Source organism: Magnolia sinica, chromosome 7 (genome assembly GCF_029962835.1).
Source record: "Magnolia sinica isolate HGM2019 chromosome 7, MsV1, whole genome shotgun sequence".
Classification (NCBI taxonomy): Eukaryota; Viridiplantae; Streptophyta; class Magnoliopsida; order Magnoliales; family Magnoliaceae; genus Magnolia; species Magnolia sinica.
Window position 1 is genome coordinate 73,348,408 of NC_080579.1, and position 16,762 is coordinate 73,365,169.

The 16,762-nt window shown below is 40.7% G+C and overlaps 1 protein-coding gene across 1 annotated transcript; it reads right to left on the minus strand.

Moving 5' to 3' along the window:
- Window positions 1-15,027: 15,027 nt before the first annotated feature.
- On the minus strand, window positions 15,028-16,148 carry LOC131251442 (basic blue protein). The gene is made up of 2 exons (XM_058252132.1): window positions 15,883-16,148; window positions 15,028-15,367 (listed from the first exon to the last, which is right to left on the minus strand). Exons 1-2 carry the CDS (start codon window positions 16,064-16,066, stop codon window positions 15,168-15,170), a joined length of 384 nt encoding a protein of 127 aa, XP_058108115.1. The 5' UTR covers window positions 16,067-16,148; the 3' UTR covers window positions 15,028-15,167.
- Window positions 16,149-16,762: the final 614 nt, after the last annotated feature.

Genomic DNA, 16,762 nt, shown 5'->3' on the forward strand with positions numbered 1-16,762 from the left:
CAAACAAAAACCTTAATGTGTAAGCTAGATGTGATATGTGAAATCATGACTCAATCAATGTTTAAAACTTCTATGTAGGAGTTAATAACTCAATTTTAATTTTGAAGTCTATAAAGTGACTAAAATCTAAGAGGCATAGATCATCAACATTATGTATCTTATAATTCTAAAACACATATTAACTTCAAATTTTACTTCAATTTATAGAAATTTCAGAAATTTTTTAAAATTTTTTTGCTTAAAGCTGGCAAAACACTGATTAGTTTACCTAATCTCCCATCCCCAACCTAAAATTTACATTGTCCTCAATGCAAAAGAAGTAAACATGTTTTGCAAAAGTGACAACGAAATTAAAGGAGAACTGATGGAAAGATAGTACCTAATGAAGAAATTTTGAGGCTTTTCCAATAGTCTCTATAAGGTCCATATCCTGGTCCGTACCGTTCCTTAGACTTCCAGGATCGTCCCTGTCAAATTTTGGCACCTCGCGACCTGTAATCGGCATTTGCGTGCAACCTTAAGACCCTCCCTATCAACTTGAGCCGACTCAACCCAAGACTTGTATCCTTGCGACTGCACCGTCGCCGCGCTTCCAACGCTGCATCTTACGCACCGATGTGATACCCAGGCCTGGAGTTGTGGGGCCGCATTTATTTCGAGTAAAATGTCGTGTGTCGTGAATCCCGAGAGAATCTCTACCTAATCTATCAAATCAATCAATCAATCACAAGTTAAGTACAACCGATCCATCTCTTACCAACAAACATGACACCCATCTCTCTTCCATTCCCAAAGTCAACCAAGCCCATACCGTCCTCACAACAGTCATTTCTCTCATCCCATCCCTCTTACAACACCCTCTCCTCTCTCATTCTCTCTACCATTTCCCAAGCTTCCATGAGAGAAGTTCTAAGGTGAAGGAGCCAAGTGTGACCCACTTCCTACCCCAAGATCTCACCATCCAACCCTTCAATCTTCATCCTCCTCCATCAAAGTTGAAGCTAAGAAGCCTAGCATTCTAAGGAGCCTAGAAGAATAAAAAATTAGTGGGTGTTCATAGCACTAGATCTTGATTTTGATTTAGGGTCCACACAATTTTTGGGGCCCATCTTGATGTATGCATTATAATTGCTAGAGTAGCTCATGGTGGAGGAGCTCCTCCGCTACACGCCATCTCTCTCTCTCTCTCCCCTGATTGTATGGCCCACCTATGGCATATGTATTTTTTATCCATGTCGTCCACTAAGCGGGGCCCACCTCGCTACCATGTCGAGGGCCCACCATTGTTGTCCGTTCTGGGCGAGTCTAGACCATAGGAAAACACCAATATCAATTTGATCCCAACCAAGTGGGCCACATGTGTGTGGGACCCACGAGTGATGCATTTGTTATGTCTAAACCGTCCATTTGTTGGATGTTAGGCTAGCAGCCCAACCGTCCAGCAGCAGACAGTTGTTGTACTGACGTCAGCCAATTCGGTGGGTTTAATCATGAAATTTGTGTTATATTCATCCATCCATTTGTGTGGGGACCACACGCATGGGGCCCACCTTGTAGCATTTTAATCCATGCTGTTCGTCCAGACCAGGGACACGAGGCCACCTTGATGTATTCCATCTAGGTCGTCCGTCTATTGGATGCCCAGGACGTTGGATGGATGAAGGTGAAAACATAAATATCAACTTGATTCATATCAGTGGGCCACGTGTACGTGGGACCCACATGTTGTATGTATCATATTCATACCGATCATTCATAGGACTGACCTGATGCATGGTTCATCCTCACTATCCAACAGGTCTGGACGGTGGGAAAACCACAAATATCAGCTTTATCATAAGCTGGTGGGTCCCACACGTGTGGACCCACCTATGATATATACGTTTCAATCCATGTCATTCACCGTCCAGGGGTCTGGATGGTGGAGCCTAACTATCATGTATGTGTTTTATCCACCATCCATTGGTTGGATGGTGGGACCCACCCCACACGTGGGACGGCTGGTGTACCTCCCACCATCTCTGTAGTTGTTGTATTACGTCAGCAAGTTCTGTAGGGCCCCTATGTGATGTAAGTGTTATATCCTCACCATCCACGTGGACAGTGGGGCTTGCCCATGATGTATGTTTTGATCCACGTCGTCCAATCTGCTGGACGTGCGGCCCACCTTGATGTATGTGTTTTAGCCATGTCGTCCAGTCCGCTAGACATGCGGCCCACTGTGATGTATGTGTTGTATACACACCATCCACCATGATGTGTGCATTGTGCATCCATGTTGTCCATGTTCATCTGGTGGGGCCCATTTAGGAGTTGTAGGCCCACCATGATGCGGCCCACCTTATGATATGTTGTATATTCGCACCATCCATCCATGTGGCCCCTCATGTGATGAACGTGTTTGATCCAAGCTGCCCAGATGGTGAGGCCCATTGTGATGTATTAGTAGCCCATTTGGTGAGGCCCATTGTGATGTATATTAGGCCTGTGTGAGAGGCCCATTGCGATGTATATGAGGCTCGTATCATGCGGCCCATTGCGATGTAAGAGGCTCATGAGATGCGGCCCATTGCGATATATAAGGCTCATGTGATGAGGCCCATGTGATTTGACCTAATTGTGATGTGATAAGGCCCATTATGATTGTATGAGACCCTCGTGTAAGGCCCAATTGTGATTGTGTGAGGCCCATTGTCATTGTATGAGGCCCATTGTCATTGTTTGAGGCCCACTGAGATTGCATGTGGCCCATTGTGATTGTATGTGGTCCATTATGATTGTATGAAGCCCGTTGTGATTGTATGAGACCCTTTTCCCCATTGTAAGTTAGATTCTATGGCGGACCGTACTCTAGGTGTAATGGTGGTTAAATGTCCACGTTGCAGACCTCCCTAGAGTCCATTATGAAGCCCATTTCCATCTTCTCTTATTGGGCTATCCCAAACCATTGGGCCCACCTTGATGTTAGTGATACCCATTGGGCTACCCAAACTGTTGGGTCCCCATTGATGATGACACCTTACACCATGCCTTGTAGGACTACCCATGCCTTAGGAGCACGTCGTTCAGTTTATACTAGTAGTATGTGACAAGTCGATGATGGTCGAATGTGGAATATTGTTGTCTACCCTATCAAATAATCATGCCTATGTACTTTATTACATCATGATACATGCCTATACGCATCATCTACATGCTTGTTATGAGGAGTAATTGAGCATAGCATGTGCCATGGGGTTGATTATTTGTGGGACTCCCTAAGAAATGAAGTTGCCCACATGAGCGCGCGGTACGCGCATGTTTGATGCATGATTGATGGTAGACTCATGCATCTAGCATTTTGTGATATGACCACCATACGCCCTAACAACATTAAGGTCGTGGCCTCTACAAGCATGTCATGGATGGCCAGATGAGACATCAAAAATGTTTGGTTCTAGCATACAGGAGCGATAGATGCCCCTGGGTGAAAATCCATAAACCCTCGTGGCCAGGGGACACCCTAACGTCTAGACTAAGTGGATATATATGAGTGCAGGAGGGCCATATACTAGTAGGTCATGTCTCCCACCGTGTCGTGGTCGGTTGGGAGGGAGTGTGGCCTTACTCGCCTGAGAGAGTAAGCAATGTTAGGCTGAGTCCGACTAGCTCATAAATGGGTCCGCCATCGACGAGCTAAGCCGATATTGGTAGGTAGATAGTGAGGTCTCTTCCACTTACCCAGTTGTGCACTTGATGGGGCGGCAAGCTGATGTAGAGTGTACTAGACCCCGGTGATGATCACAGAGATGTACGGTATTGATATGTTGACTTATTAAGATTAAGAGTTTACCACATTAAGTCTAACTATCCAAATTTAGGTATGGGACTGGTTTAGATAGAAGTACCTTGTGATGGACCCCATAGCCTGCGATACTACATACTATCATCCTGACTTCACACTCCAGCTTGGTCATTTCATTCGCACTGCATATTACATTGCATCCTCAGCACATAGCATTTGGTTTACTATGCTTCTGTTTTGCATAGCCTAAATAAGGTTGATGGTATTATGGACTCGACAGGATCTGCATATTGCATTACATCCACGGCATATGGCATTTAGATTGCTATGTAACTACATTTATATGGCCTAGATGAGGCTGATGGTATTCATGGCTCTTTAGAATTGTATATTGCATTGCATCTTCGGTATATGATATTTGGCTTACTATGTCTCCTCATTACATAACTGATCTACATTGATTCCTCAGTATATGATATTAGCTTATTATGTTTTTACATTGCATAGCTTGGATAAGGCTGATGGTATTTATGAACTTACCAGCATATTTTCACATTGCTCTGATATTGCAAACTTGACACTTATCTTACACACACACTTACACCACCCTCTAAGCTTTCTATAAGCTTATGCACGATAGAAGCATGCAAGTGGCGTTAAGTTGCAGCAGCATTGAGCTTGGAGCATATAGCTGTCTTATGGAGCTTTGATTGATTTTCGATATATGTATTTCCCTTTCAGCACTGTATTCAACTATTTATATTAGTGGATATGTGATGATAATGCTGCCTTTGTGATTTAGGTAAACTTGTGGTTATGCTTCTCACGAGATAAATGTACGTTGGAAAATCCTCCTTGCAGGATCCCAGGGTCGGAATCTGGCGTATGGGTGCTGGGAGCTAAGAATGGGGTACAAAGGAGGTTGTCAGTACTGGATTCGGTAATCAGGAATTCTGTGAGCCCAGTTTCCGAGTTTGGGGCATGATAATCTTAATATAAAATGGGTTAGTATAAAATAAACAATTGAAAGTAAACTATCCTAAATAACAGAAAGCAAACTATCCTAAACTAGGAAAGTAGGGAAAAGCTACTCTACTCAATCATGTAGCATGGTTCCTCCTCCAGCCAGTATCTTGATAAATTTCTCAGAAGGTTTCTCAACAAGATCATCCAGAGGCCCTTTTTGCAATAGGTTTAGATGCCCTAGAGCATGAATTTTCAGAGAAATTTATGAACCTCAGCATAAGGTTTCTTTTTGATCTCCTGATGTGTCCAAAGTATATATGATTCACCTGTGATAGAGAAAGTTTCAAAGTTAGTACAACATGGTGAATCAGAGACTACAAGCAGATAAAATTCAGAGAAATTCTCAATAGGTGATGTAGTCTCAATACATTTTAAAGTTTTAAACTCCAGTTCAATTTTCATCTTCTTCTCCTTTAATAGCAAACATTCAGGATTTGGGGAAGGAGGGGCTTCAGAATAAGGGTTCATTCGGTCAGTAACAACTACCGAGGTATTATCTTGCAAGGCATCCACTATTTCCGTTATCATATTATCATTTAGATTTTCAAAGTGTGCCAAGCAATCTTCCAGGAAGCTAAGAGATTCAGTTGAGAGAGACTCATTCTCCACATTGAAATCTATAATGATGTGCTCAAGGACTCCATCTTCTTTGAAAGTAGATGGAAGCATGCTCTCTTGCTACTGCCCTACACAAACAGATTGAGGATCAGTAGATGAAGCATTGATGTGAGGACTTTGTTCATTAATACTACTCAGAAGAGACATTGAATCGTCAAGAATTGATAGCTCAGATGGTGGTCTCAACTGGGTGGCCTCAAATTCCAGAGTCTTATCGAGCAACTCATCCATCTCCCTAACCATCTTATAATTTAAATTAGGGGAGTGGTCTAAACATGTTTCATAAGAGTTGGAAGGGTCGGTTGAAAGGGGCTCGTCCTCCACATTTAAATCAGACATGTCAGATGGGTAAGTAGATCATTATGACCCACCACTTTCTGTACTTCTTGATCAATGATTTGGACCAAACTTGAGATCCATTCTAGGGGAATTTGGGTTGTACATTCATGATTAACATCCCAATACTCATCGTCTTCTAATTCAGTGCAGTTTACCAGTGGGATGGGATCACTTTCCGCACACTTTGTTTTTAGGTTGGGTTGAGGCTCGAATAAACTAACCTCTTCCTCTTCATTGAAACGAAGTGTGTCAGGTGAGTGAAGCATGCTAATATCATTATATTTGAAAGCTAATAGTGTTTCTTGATCACTTCTATGGACAGTCATTGAGATCGACTCTTCGAGAAAGTGAACCATACGCTCATTAACAAAATCCAACTCTTTATTCTCAATTTCAGTACTTTCTATAAGCGAGTTAGGATCACTTTCTTTGCATTGTGTTTCTGAATTAGGCTGAGGCTGGGATAACCTAGCCTATTCCTCCTCTATAAGGTGCAACTGAATTCTTTGAATTGAGGATTTAAGCAATTCACATGATTGTGTGACATATTGGTCGAATTGTTCTTGAGCTTTTGTGTCTTTCTGAATTGACTCATCTTGGATTGTTTCTAGTTCAATCTCATAAGTAGGGAATCCAAGGGAATAGTCATTAAAATCAATTGGTGGTTCATCTCTCCAATGTTAATGTTCCCACTGATCATAGTCGAGTAGGTCATATGCGGGTGAGTTTGATGGTTGTTGGTACACATTGTCACCCATAATAGAATCATGCATTATTTTCTTCTTGTCTAATGGGTGATAATAGTTCTCAGTCTAATAATCACGATGACCCCAATAATCATGTACTGTTCTCTTAATTTGTGGAGTGTAGTTATTCTCCCGTATATGATTGCGTAAAGACTTCTTAACTGGTGGAGCATTGGGTTCCAGTCGGTTCTCGATGATGCTTTTAGAAAAATTTCGAGACATAGGTTGTTTCCTAACATAATCATCAAACACTTCTTCATGGCCCTCTCATTAGCATATCTACGTGTCCACTCTAGCCACTCTGGTTCATTCATGGTGAAACCTTAATTCTGATTCTAATTATAAAGTTAGTTCCTAAAAAAATTCTATAGAAATATGAAGAGTAAGTAGAAGGAAGAAGTTACCAAAAGAGAAAGACTAGAATTGAAAACCCTACAAACTCACAACAGTCAAACTATGTTAGTAATGTTAGAGAAGAAAGAAGAAAGAGAGAAAATAAAAGATGAATCCTAAAACACTAAATCCGAAAATTGAAAAATCCTGAAAAACCCTAAAAAAACAATCATAAAATAAGAAAAATTCTAACCTAAACCTAGAAAGAAAGAGGGAAATAGAAATTTAGAAATAGAAGGAGAGAATTAGAAAGAAGTTACCAAATTAGAAGTTTCAATGTTAAGATCCCGTAAAAGAAAAAAAGGAAGGCAATTAGTTTCTAAAAAGGAAATAAGGAAAGCATCCTAGTTTCTAAAAAAATGAAAAAGGAAAGTTTCTAAAAAACAGAAAATAGAAAGTTTCTAAAAAACAGAAAATAGAAAGTTTCAAAAAAAAAATAGTTTCTAAAAATAAATTAGGAAAGTTTCTATCCTAGAATTAGAAAGCAAAGTTAGTATAACAAATAACTCACAAAAAAAAACCAAAAAATAGAAAGTAGAAAAATCTTAATCTTAACCTAATTCCAAAACTAGTTAATCTCAGAAAAATGGAACCGTTAGTCCCCGGCAACGGCACCAAAAACTTGTTCACAACCCCAAGTATAGGGTCGCGATGTAGTAATAATCTCGGTGAGACTGAGGTCAAATCCATAGGGACTGAACCTGTGTGTCTCCTGGATTTAACTAGAACTACAACTAGATGAAGAACTAAAACTAAATTTCAATAATTGAAAGAGTGATTGTGATTAAAGTAATTAAAACTAACAAAGTCAAAGGTGAAAACTAGGGTTTCCAAGGATCCACTTGTAGCAATTGGGAGGCTACCTTGCTTGATTCAAGGATACAACTGGAATCAGAGTCCTATCCTATTCAATTGGTAAGAAGAGATTTGTCAGCTCTATGAACTTCTCATGGATCTAATCATCAATGGATGAGGGTTGTGAGGATTTGGAAGTGACTCCATCACCTAACCATGCCCAAGAGACAAGGCAAACAACATGATTTACCAATCCCACAACCAATCATAAGAGACTTGTGAAAGTTAAGAAGGATTTCATCATCCTACCATGCCCAAGGGATGATGATGAATAACATGATTTCCTAATTTCACAATCTCAATTCAGGAAAAGAAGATATCTCAAGCTAACGCAGATCTATTGTAATTTATCATAACAAACCATTAAAAACTAAAAATATTCTTTCATAATCAAACTAGAATCTAAGAGAGTTCAATAAAACATGAATCAAAACAAAGCAAACATCTCAATCATGCTACAAGCTTCACCTTTTAGCCCTAGCTAAGAGGTTTAACCAACCATAAACATGATTAAACTAGGAACTCTTAAACAAAACATCAACTAAGGAAGAATAAGAAAAACTCTCGGATGGCGGCTCCACCCTTTTGCTCCACTCCTCAAACCTAGAAGATTCCTAGGAACATCCTAGGGACTCCTATCTATAATTGTGCATCACCTCTTTTCACACCGACTTGGAAAAATTCGAAAATCGCCTCAAATTTACATAGTCCACGCAAAACCTGCGTAACCCTTGACTAGTCAAGGACAACTTTCGACTGGTCGAAGGTGACAGGATTTTATAATTTGATGTTGTTGGAGTTCGAGTCAAAGTTTCCTTGACTAGTCGAGCAGGAGCTTAGACGAGTCAAAGCAGGCCTTGGACTAGTCGAAGATCATGGAAATTCACTTTAAAACTTTGACTTTCTTCATTCTTGACTTGGTTGACTTGGATCTTTGGCATGTGAATTCTTCATTCTTGGTCTTCTAAGATCCAATTTTTGGCTTGGTGATTCTCGAGCATTAAATCTATGTTTTTATCATCCTTTTCAATCCAATCTCTTAAATTCACCTTGCAACACAAACATGATTAAAATAGAACATTAAGGATTATCATGTTCATAAAACTAAGTAATAAATGGGGGATAATATGCAATATTTGACCCTCAACATGCGCATAATTCGCACACCAGAGGATGACTCAGAGAATGTACAGGATTTTCGTACTCAAAGTATAATCGTTAAGCACACCGTGAATGTTAATCACATTGCTAGATTTGGTCTTTTTGAAATTCTCTCCAAGGTAGGATGGGAGAAATTTTTTGATTGGGGTGGAGCAACTTACCGGTCAATTGTTCAAGGGATGTTTGCATCCATTCGTGACGTTTCTTCTGAAGCATTAACATTTTATATTCAATTTTTTTGGAAGATACTGTCACCATTACACCATCCATCATATCATCTATTATAGGCATTGATATGGCAAAAGATATAATTCATATCCCAACTTTTTTTGAAGACATGTATTCTTCGAAAAGAAATTCCATCACCCGGGTGTTATGTGGTTTTAACACACAATGGCGTACCGGTAACTCTCTCCCCACTTATAATCTTCTTTCAAAATACCATGTTCTTCATCACATCTTCACTTCTAATATTTATCCAAGGGCCGAGAATAAGACTGATCTTACTCCCTACATGATGTGCATTATGCACTCCGTTGTTTCTAGTATTTGTATTTATCTTCCATCATTGATATCGTACTTGATTATTTAATATCGTCTTCATCCTTGTCATGGGTCCATTCAATTTACATTCTTTATGACTTACATTGCTTTGTGGTACAATGTCCAAACTCCCATGATTGAAGCACCAGAGTCCGAGCTTCCATTTGAAAATGCAAACTTAAACATGATGAAACTTGAGTTGAGACCTAAGCAGTGAGGTGATCAGGAAGAAGTTCCTGAAGGAGATGTCAACATGGACGACATCTTTGCTAATTTGGAAGAATCATGAGATACAAATGATTCAGACTTCCAGCCTTTGCAATTTTCTAAGAGGTTAGCGAGCTTAGAGAAGAATGTGGACAATTTGCATATTTCACAGGAAGCATTGCTTCAGAATTAGAAACAACAAATGAAATACATGAAAAAAATACTTTCATCGTTTTAGTAGGAGTCTGAAGATCAATGATCCTAATATGCCTGCACCATCCTCTTCTAGCTCTGATTGATAAATTTTTATTACGGTCTGTAATAACCTTAATTCTCTATTTTGGATTATTTGCACCAAGATGATAACTCTTTCCTTCCATACATCTAGATATATTTAGTGTATTTTTATGTTGTATATTATTATCGTTGATTATGTATCTGAATGCTTCATTTATTTTGTTTCTTCCTTTGTCAACTTCTGACAAAAAGGGGGAGAAAAGCTACACTTGCATGCATAAATTCTATGGAATTATATATATATATATATATATATATATATATTTGTTACATGTGATATATGTGACTAAGTGCTTAGGGGGAGTTTCGTATGCATGATCTAAGGGGAAGTGACAAGATCCAAGATATCTCTATTGATGCTTAAATGTTCCTTTGAATCATTGCTTGTATGTATAGGATGTGTTATTGAGATGTTGTAATATGTTGTGATGAGTTGTAAGTTTGAATGAGTGAGTTTTGTCACGAAATTGACAAAGGGGGAGATTGTAAGTGCTTATACTCAAGCACAATTTAGTTGTCAAAGTTCGTAGTCCAGAAAGGATCGCAAGCTCTCATGAAGATTCTCTTCGACAACTTATAAAGATATATTATCGACTCGATTAAGCGTCACAGGGAAGTCTCAACATCTCAAGTCATGAAAGTACATGGTTCGAAGATCGGAACACTCCATATGAGTCAACCATCAGGTGGTATAACCTTAGATTGACCTTAGGTTAGGCATATTTCACATAGCATTATTATGATCATCTTTTATGTAAAAATACACTCAAGTTAGGCCAGCTTGACATCTGGTTCGGCTAACCTAACTGTCTTCAGCTAACCCTACATGATTTTTTGCAAATTTACAGATCACATAAGGTTTTTCGTGGCATGTTCAGCCAGCCCGAACTTGTTCGATCAAGTTTCTATACCCTTTGTATATCGCCTTAACCTATTTACATACTAAGCAAGTGGCTAAATGGGCGCCGATGTCATTCGATCTTGGTCATAAACTGTGCATTGGTCTATCTCGATGCTTAGAGTCATAGTTTTCGGTTGAATTGAGCCACAAATTCAATTTAACATTCATGTACTTCTCATGTGACCAAATTGAAAATACGACGAACAACCACAGAAGGCATAACCCCGAGGCAAGGAAGAGAAATATTGGACGGTCCGAATTCCACTTGAAAAAAGTTCATCATCGCTTTTAGGATCAAGCGATCAACTAATTTTTTGGACCTCAGGCCGATCAATTCAATGGTGTGGATGATCCTAAAGACGGGATTTTCATGGATGCTTGTAAGTTGTTGCCGGCATTGATATCATGTGTTATAAGTGGTCTTCATGGGTTCCTTTTATAAAGACGTATCACAAACATTTGAATTTACCAAGCTCATATGGAGAAGATTGTCTATTGAATGTCTACGGCCGTGATTGGCCTCCACCACAATGATGGCATGAATATTGGCAATGGTCCATAGATTGACACATGCCAAAGCTACTAGTGAGTAGAGTTGGGCAAAACAGATCCAATCTGGTGGATCCGACCTGATCATAACCGAACCAACGGTCTAGATTGGTGCAAATCAGGTAGTTCCATCCAGATTCAAAATCTTTTCGGGTCGAGTTCGGATTGGCGCTGATACAACCCGATCCGGTTCGGAATCCGATCCGAGTAGATCCGATCCGGACCGTGCCCAAAAACAACCTCATTTCCCAAAAATCCAAACAACCCATGTCACCAAATCCTCTCAAAATCATCTTCCCCTATTCTCAAAAATACATTGCACCAAAATATCCACCTCTAAAACCCAAAACACAGATTCAAAAACCTCTCATTTTCGAAAAATCCAAACAACCCACATCACCAAATCCTCTCAAAATCATCTTCCCCTTTATTCAAAACTTTCCATCCAAAAAAAAAAAAAAAAACATCTCTAAAACCCAAAACCATATCCTAAAAACCTTCCATTCAAACTCCCACTAAAACCCATCAAATTCAAATAAGGAAAAACCCACCGAAATCCACAAAGCCCATGAACAACACCTGAAAAGCGGACTAACATCTAAGCGGGTCTTTTCCACATTTCAGGTAGAAAGAGAAAGACAGAAAAGTGAATTTTATTCCAGCATGCGACTGAAAAGAAACTGACCTTTCGACGAGAGAGCTGATGATTCTCTTGTGTTCGGCTTTTCTTTTCCACTGTTCGAAATCAACGGAACATGGCATGTTTTCTCTTATCCTACATGTCTCTTATCCGAACTGAGCCCAATCCGATCTGACTCGATTTTCCTGACCGAGTCAGTCTCAAATAAGATAAGGCAAAGCACATTTTGGATTGGTCCGAGTCAGGTGACCCAGACTCGGTCCCAGATCGGATCGAGTTCGGGTTAAGCCATAGAGATTTCGGATCGGACCAAGTTGGACCCAATCCGATCCGTTCCCGACCGATGCCCAGCTCTACTAGTGAGAAAGTCATCCTCAGTTGAAAAGAGAACCACCCTTTTTTTTTTAGTGGACAAGGAGTCATTTTCAATGTTTTCTACATGCTCTGAAAAGTGGAAAAATTGGGACATATTCCATATCCCATCTCTTTTAAAGAGATTTTGGTTTGAATTTCGTGGGCCCTCTACTATGATAGAATCTTAATGCCTATTTGGTGGACCCCACATGCACTAATTTGGTCAAGGCGCGTTGTTGGGACAGTTGGAAAATGAATTCGCTTAATTATTCCACGTGGGACACCTCATTGGTGAAAAAAGAAGAAGAGAGAATCATGAATGCAATGCAATTGGCAGTGGCCCATCTACAACCATGGGACCCATATGTGCGAAATTGGCACTTGAGATCTGATCTTTTAGCTGGTGCAACATCCCCAGGCATTCGTATACAAGTATGTCTTAGTAAGTTCATGCTCAGGAAAAGGATAACCGATGGTCCATATTCAATGTACACAAGCGAGTTTTTAGGCCATTTTGGGCTCTACTTCAAAGATTAAAAAGATTAATCTTTATGAAGAGGAACTTCTTCATAAATATTAAAAAGATTTCCCAGGCTAAGCGGGCTTCAAATTGCAGTTAGGTTTCTTTTGAGTCCAACATGAATTTAAGGGGTCTTTTGGAAGGATGAATTTAAGGGGTCATTGTTAGGAATCTAAGTCATGTTTAGCCTTCCACATCTATGGATCGCTAGGAACAATGCCAGATTCGAGGAGAAATGTATGTCTCCATCAGCAACAATTGGCCGTGTAGTCTAGTGGCTGCAACATATTGGGAAGATCCTGCATCTTCCCACACCTTCTAATCGGTCAACGGTACTGACTCTGCATAGTCTGAGGATTGTCCACCACACCCATCCTCGGTCCTCGGTTAACCTAGTTAGTGTTGAGATGTGGAGCCACATCTGGGGGCTGCTCAACCAATCGAGTGCCCTGCTCGACTGGTCGAGTGGCCCACTCGACCAATCAAGGACTACTCGACTCAAAGTCCAGTGAGCATCAAGTTTTGGGTTTCGAGGTACTCGACCGGTCGAGGCTCCTGCTCGACCAGTCGAAGGTCCACTCGACCCGTCGAGCAGCCTGCTCGACCAGTCAAGGTTACGCAGATTCGTTTCCGGATTTGATGCGGACTGCAGATTTTTGAATCAGTTTTCGCAGAGGTGTGAAAGGGAAGTTGCTTAAACTATAAATAGGTGTCCCAAGGGCTTTTTTAGGGTATGGGAAATAATTCTAAGGTATGGGCAAAGTGTTTTCTTTGTACTTCCAAGCAAGAGGTAAGTATATTGCCTTGTAATCTTCGTTTTCTTCATAGTGGAAGTTTGCATCCGTGGTTTTTTACCCTTGTTTGGGGTTTTTCCACGTATATCTTGTCTTGTGGTTTGTTTGGAATGTTTTGATTCTTCTTCTAGTTTATATTTCTTCATGTTTATTGTCTGTGAGTGAGACTGGAGATTGGATCTTGGTTCACTGCGTTGTTGGCATGCTGCGCAACAGTTAGGTGGGCCCATCCTCCACCTGGATGGGTAAAGCTCAATACTGATGGGTCCTTTAGGGGTAATCCTAGCCCTTCAGGTGGCAGGGGATCTGCAGATCTGAGAATGGGTCTTTTCTTTTTGCTTATGCAGCGAAGTACGGCGTTAGCTCTAACAATCTTGCTGAATTCAGAGCAGTTTGGGATGGGCTGGTCCACTGCGTTTCGCAAGGCCTGACGAGAATAGTAGTAGAGTCTGACTCTAGGTTAGTGGTGGACATTCTCAACCACTCTTCCAACCCATCATGGATTTGGAGAAACTGGAGCTCGAGGATCTCTAACATGAAGAATTATGGACGGCTGATTTTTCGGCATGTGCTTAAAGAGGGCAACGCTCCTGCAGATAGTTTAGCGAAGCTTGGGAGTGATTCTCAAGTTTCTTCCTACTTTTCCCTCTCCACTTCGCTTCCGTCGTCTATCTGTGGTCTAGTTTTCTTAAACAATGTGGGGCTAGGTTCCCTCAAAAATTCCTAGGCCTTCCACATCTCTACCGGTTTCTTTTGTTGTTGTTTTTGGCCTGTTTTATATGATAGGCGAGGCCCAGTTCCTTTTTGTTAGGGCCCACCCGAATGAATGTACAGCCCAGTTTTCATTCAATGCGATCTTTCCACCTTTTATTGAAAAAAAAAAAAAAAAAAACAAAACAGTCATGTTTGGCACAATTAATTTTGGCAGATTTCAAATCCACTTGAAAAGTGGGTTCAAGGTTTTTTTCCAATCCTCTCCGACTAACGTAATTGCTCTTCAGTAACATTCTTCAAATTTTTGGTAGCAAGTTTAGCTTATAAAATCCACAGGATTGAAAATCTAAGTTGCCAAAACACAATTGATAAAATGAAAGCCTTGGGGATTAAAAATCTTAGATTTAAATTCTTAAATTAAAATCCAAATCCAAGGTCCCAAATGACCCCTAATATGATGTTGCTTCCATGTATGGTGGACGCCTAAAAAACCCAGTTTATCATTTCTCTAAAGAAAAATGCGATTTGGGTGACATCCAAACGGGTCCTAAATCATCAAATATAAGATCAAATACTCCAATGAAACTTGGACAAGGTTGATTACACACCGTTTCTCTTATTTAGTAGCCAATCCAGTGACATGAAGATCAGCCTTAAGAAACACATTACATAGTGATTATCTATTAGTAACTATATATGTATCATTTATGCAAGACGAAAGCCTAATTACGCTGCAGTAACTGCGATCTTCATCCCTCCCTGACAGTGTCCCACAAAATTGCAGATAAAGAAGTTCTGTCCCTTGGCCAGCGTGATCCGATCGTTCCCGGTCTTGTACACCTTAGCACCCCTCGGAGTCGTGCAGCCATTGTAACCGTTGCTGTTCACCGAGACCACGTTGTGGCTCGTTGAGTCATACTTGAAAACTGGACCACATGGGCACAAGGGTGCGTACATAATCAGGCAAGGCAACATGAAATTAAATAAAAATGAAGTGAGAAAAATAGAGGTCACCCATTTTAGAGGCTTACTATGTGAAGACCAGCCTCTCTATGTGCCTCCACATGTGCCAAGCATGTCAAATATCCAAGCTGTCCAACAGGTGGGTCTCTCACATAGATGCCATGGCCTCAACTTAGACTGGTCCACTAACATATTGAGCCTGAGTGATAGGCAATGGCATCTCCTAGGTCACTGAGGAACACCACAAGTTACATGAGGCTAGCTTAGAAGGTAGGCCTATTATCAGATGTGCCACCATGGAATCTACATGGTGGGTCCCAACTGATTGATAGCTTGGACGGCCAAGCAGACCGAGTTTTGGCTTGAGCCACCAAAACCTAGGCAAAACAGCCATCACTTCGAGTTCCGGTGGAATCCAGTGCATTAGCACAAAAGCAACACAAAAATACACTAAAAAAGAAAAACATCGAGGACTCACCGAGCACATCTCCCGCCCTAAAACGCTTTCCTTTGGGCCAATTCACAACATTAAAGGTCCACCCGCCGTTATCTCCGACATTATACACTGCCGCATGAGCGATCTCGCAGTGCACAAGTAGGCAGAGTAGCACGGCCACAGCACCGACCGCTGACCGCCTTGCACTGCCTCTTCCCTGAGCCATTTTATGCTCACCAAACACTAACCAAAAGAAGAGTTGAAATGGGAAGGGTAGACCCAAAAGCAGGCAAGACAATGTGATTATGTAATTAGGAAGTGCTGCTCTTTATAGGCCTGTTTGGGCGTTAAAGAAATGGGGCCCACCCATCAATGGAAATAAAAGAAAGGTCACATAGTAGGTTGGTAAATGTATAAATGAGGTCGTCTAGGCAAGGAAAAGTTTCAAAGTTTTTCTATTCTACATTTGCAGTTAAGGTCATTGAAATCAGCCAACTACCCATCACAGCCATTAAATTGGACTTTTGTGGGCCTTTCTCTTTTGAGTTTTGTCATTTAGGGAAGCATTTTCTCCCTCAACAATCTTAGAAATTTTTTAGACGTGGCTGGACTTGGAGCATCTAGACTCACAAGAGGTACCATCAAGGGTAGGATTAGCATACATGAGGGGTTGGAGTATCTTGTTTGTTTGACACAATTCACTAAATTGTGGCCATTGATCCATGTTGCACGTGGCATACGTGTGCGCCTATGCGGATGGTGTGAATGGTCAGTCCCCAACTTGGATGGAGCGTTGTAGGGGTAGGGGAAATCTTATGGATCGGGTGATCCTAACCATCTGATCGGTGATCTTGAAATGGATGGATGAGATGGAAATATTGGCAATCAAAATGATTGATGACGGGTGTGATTTTAAGGGTGT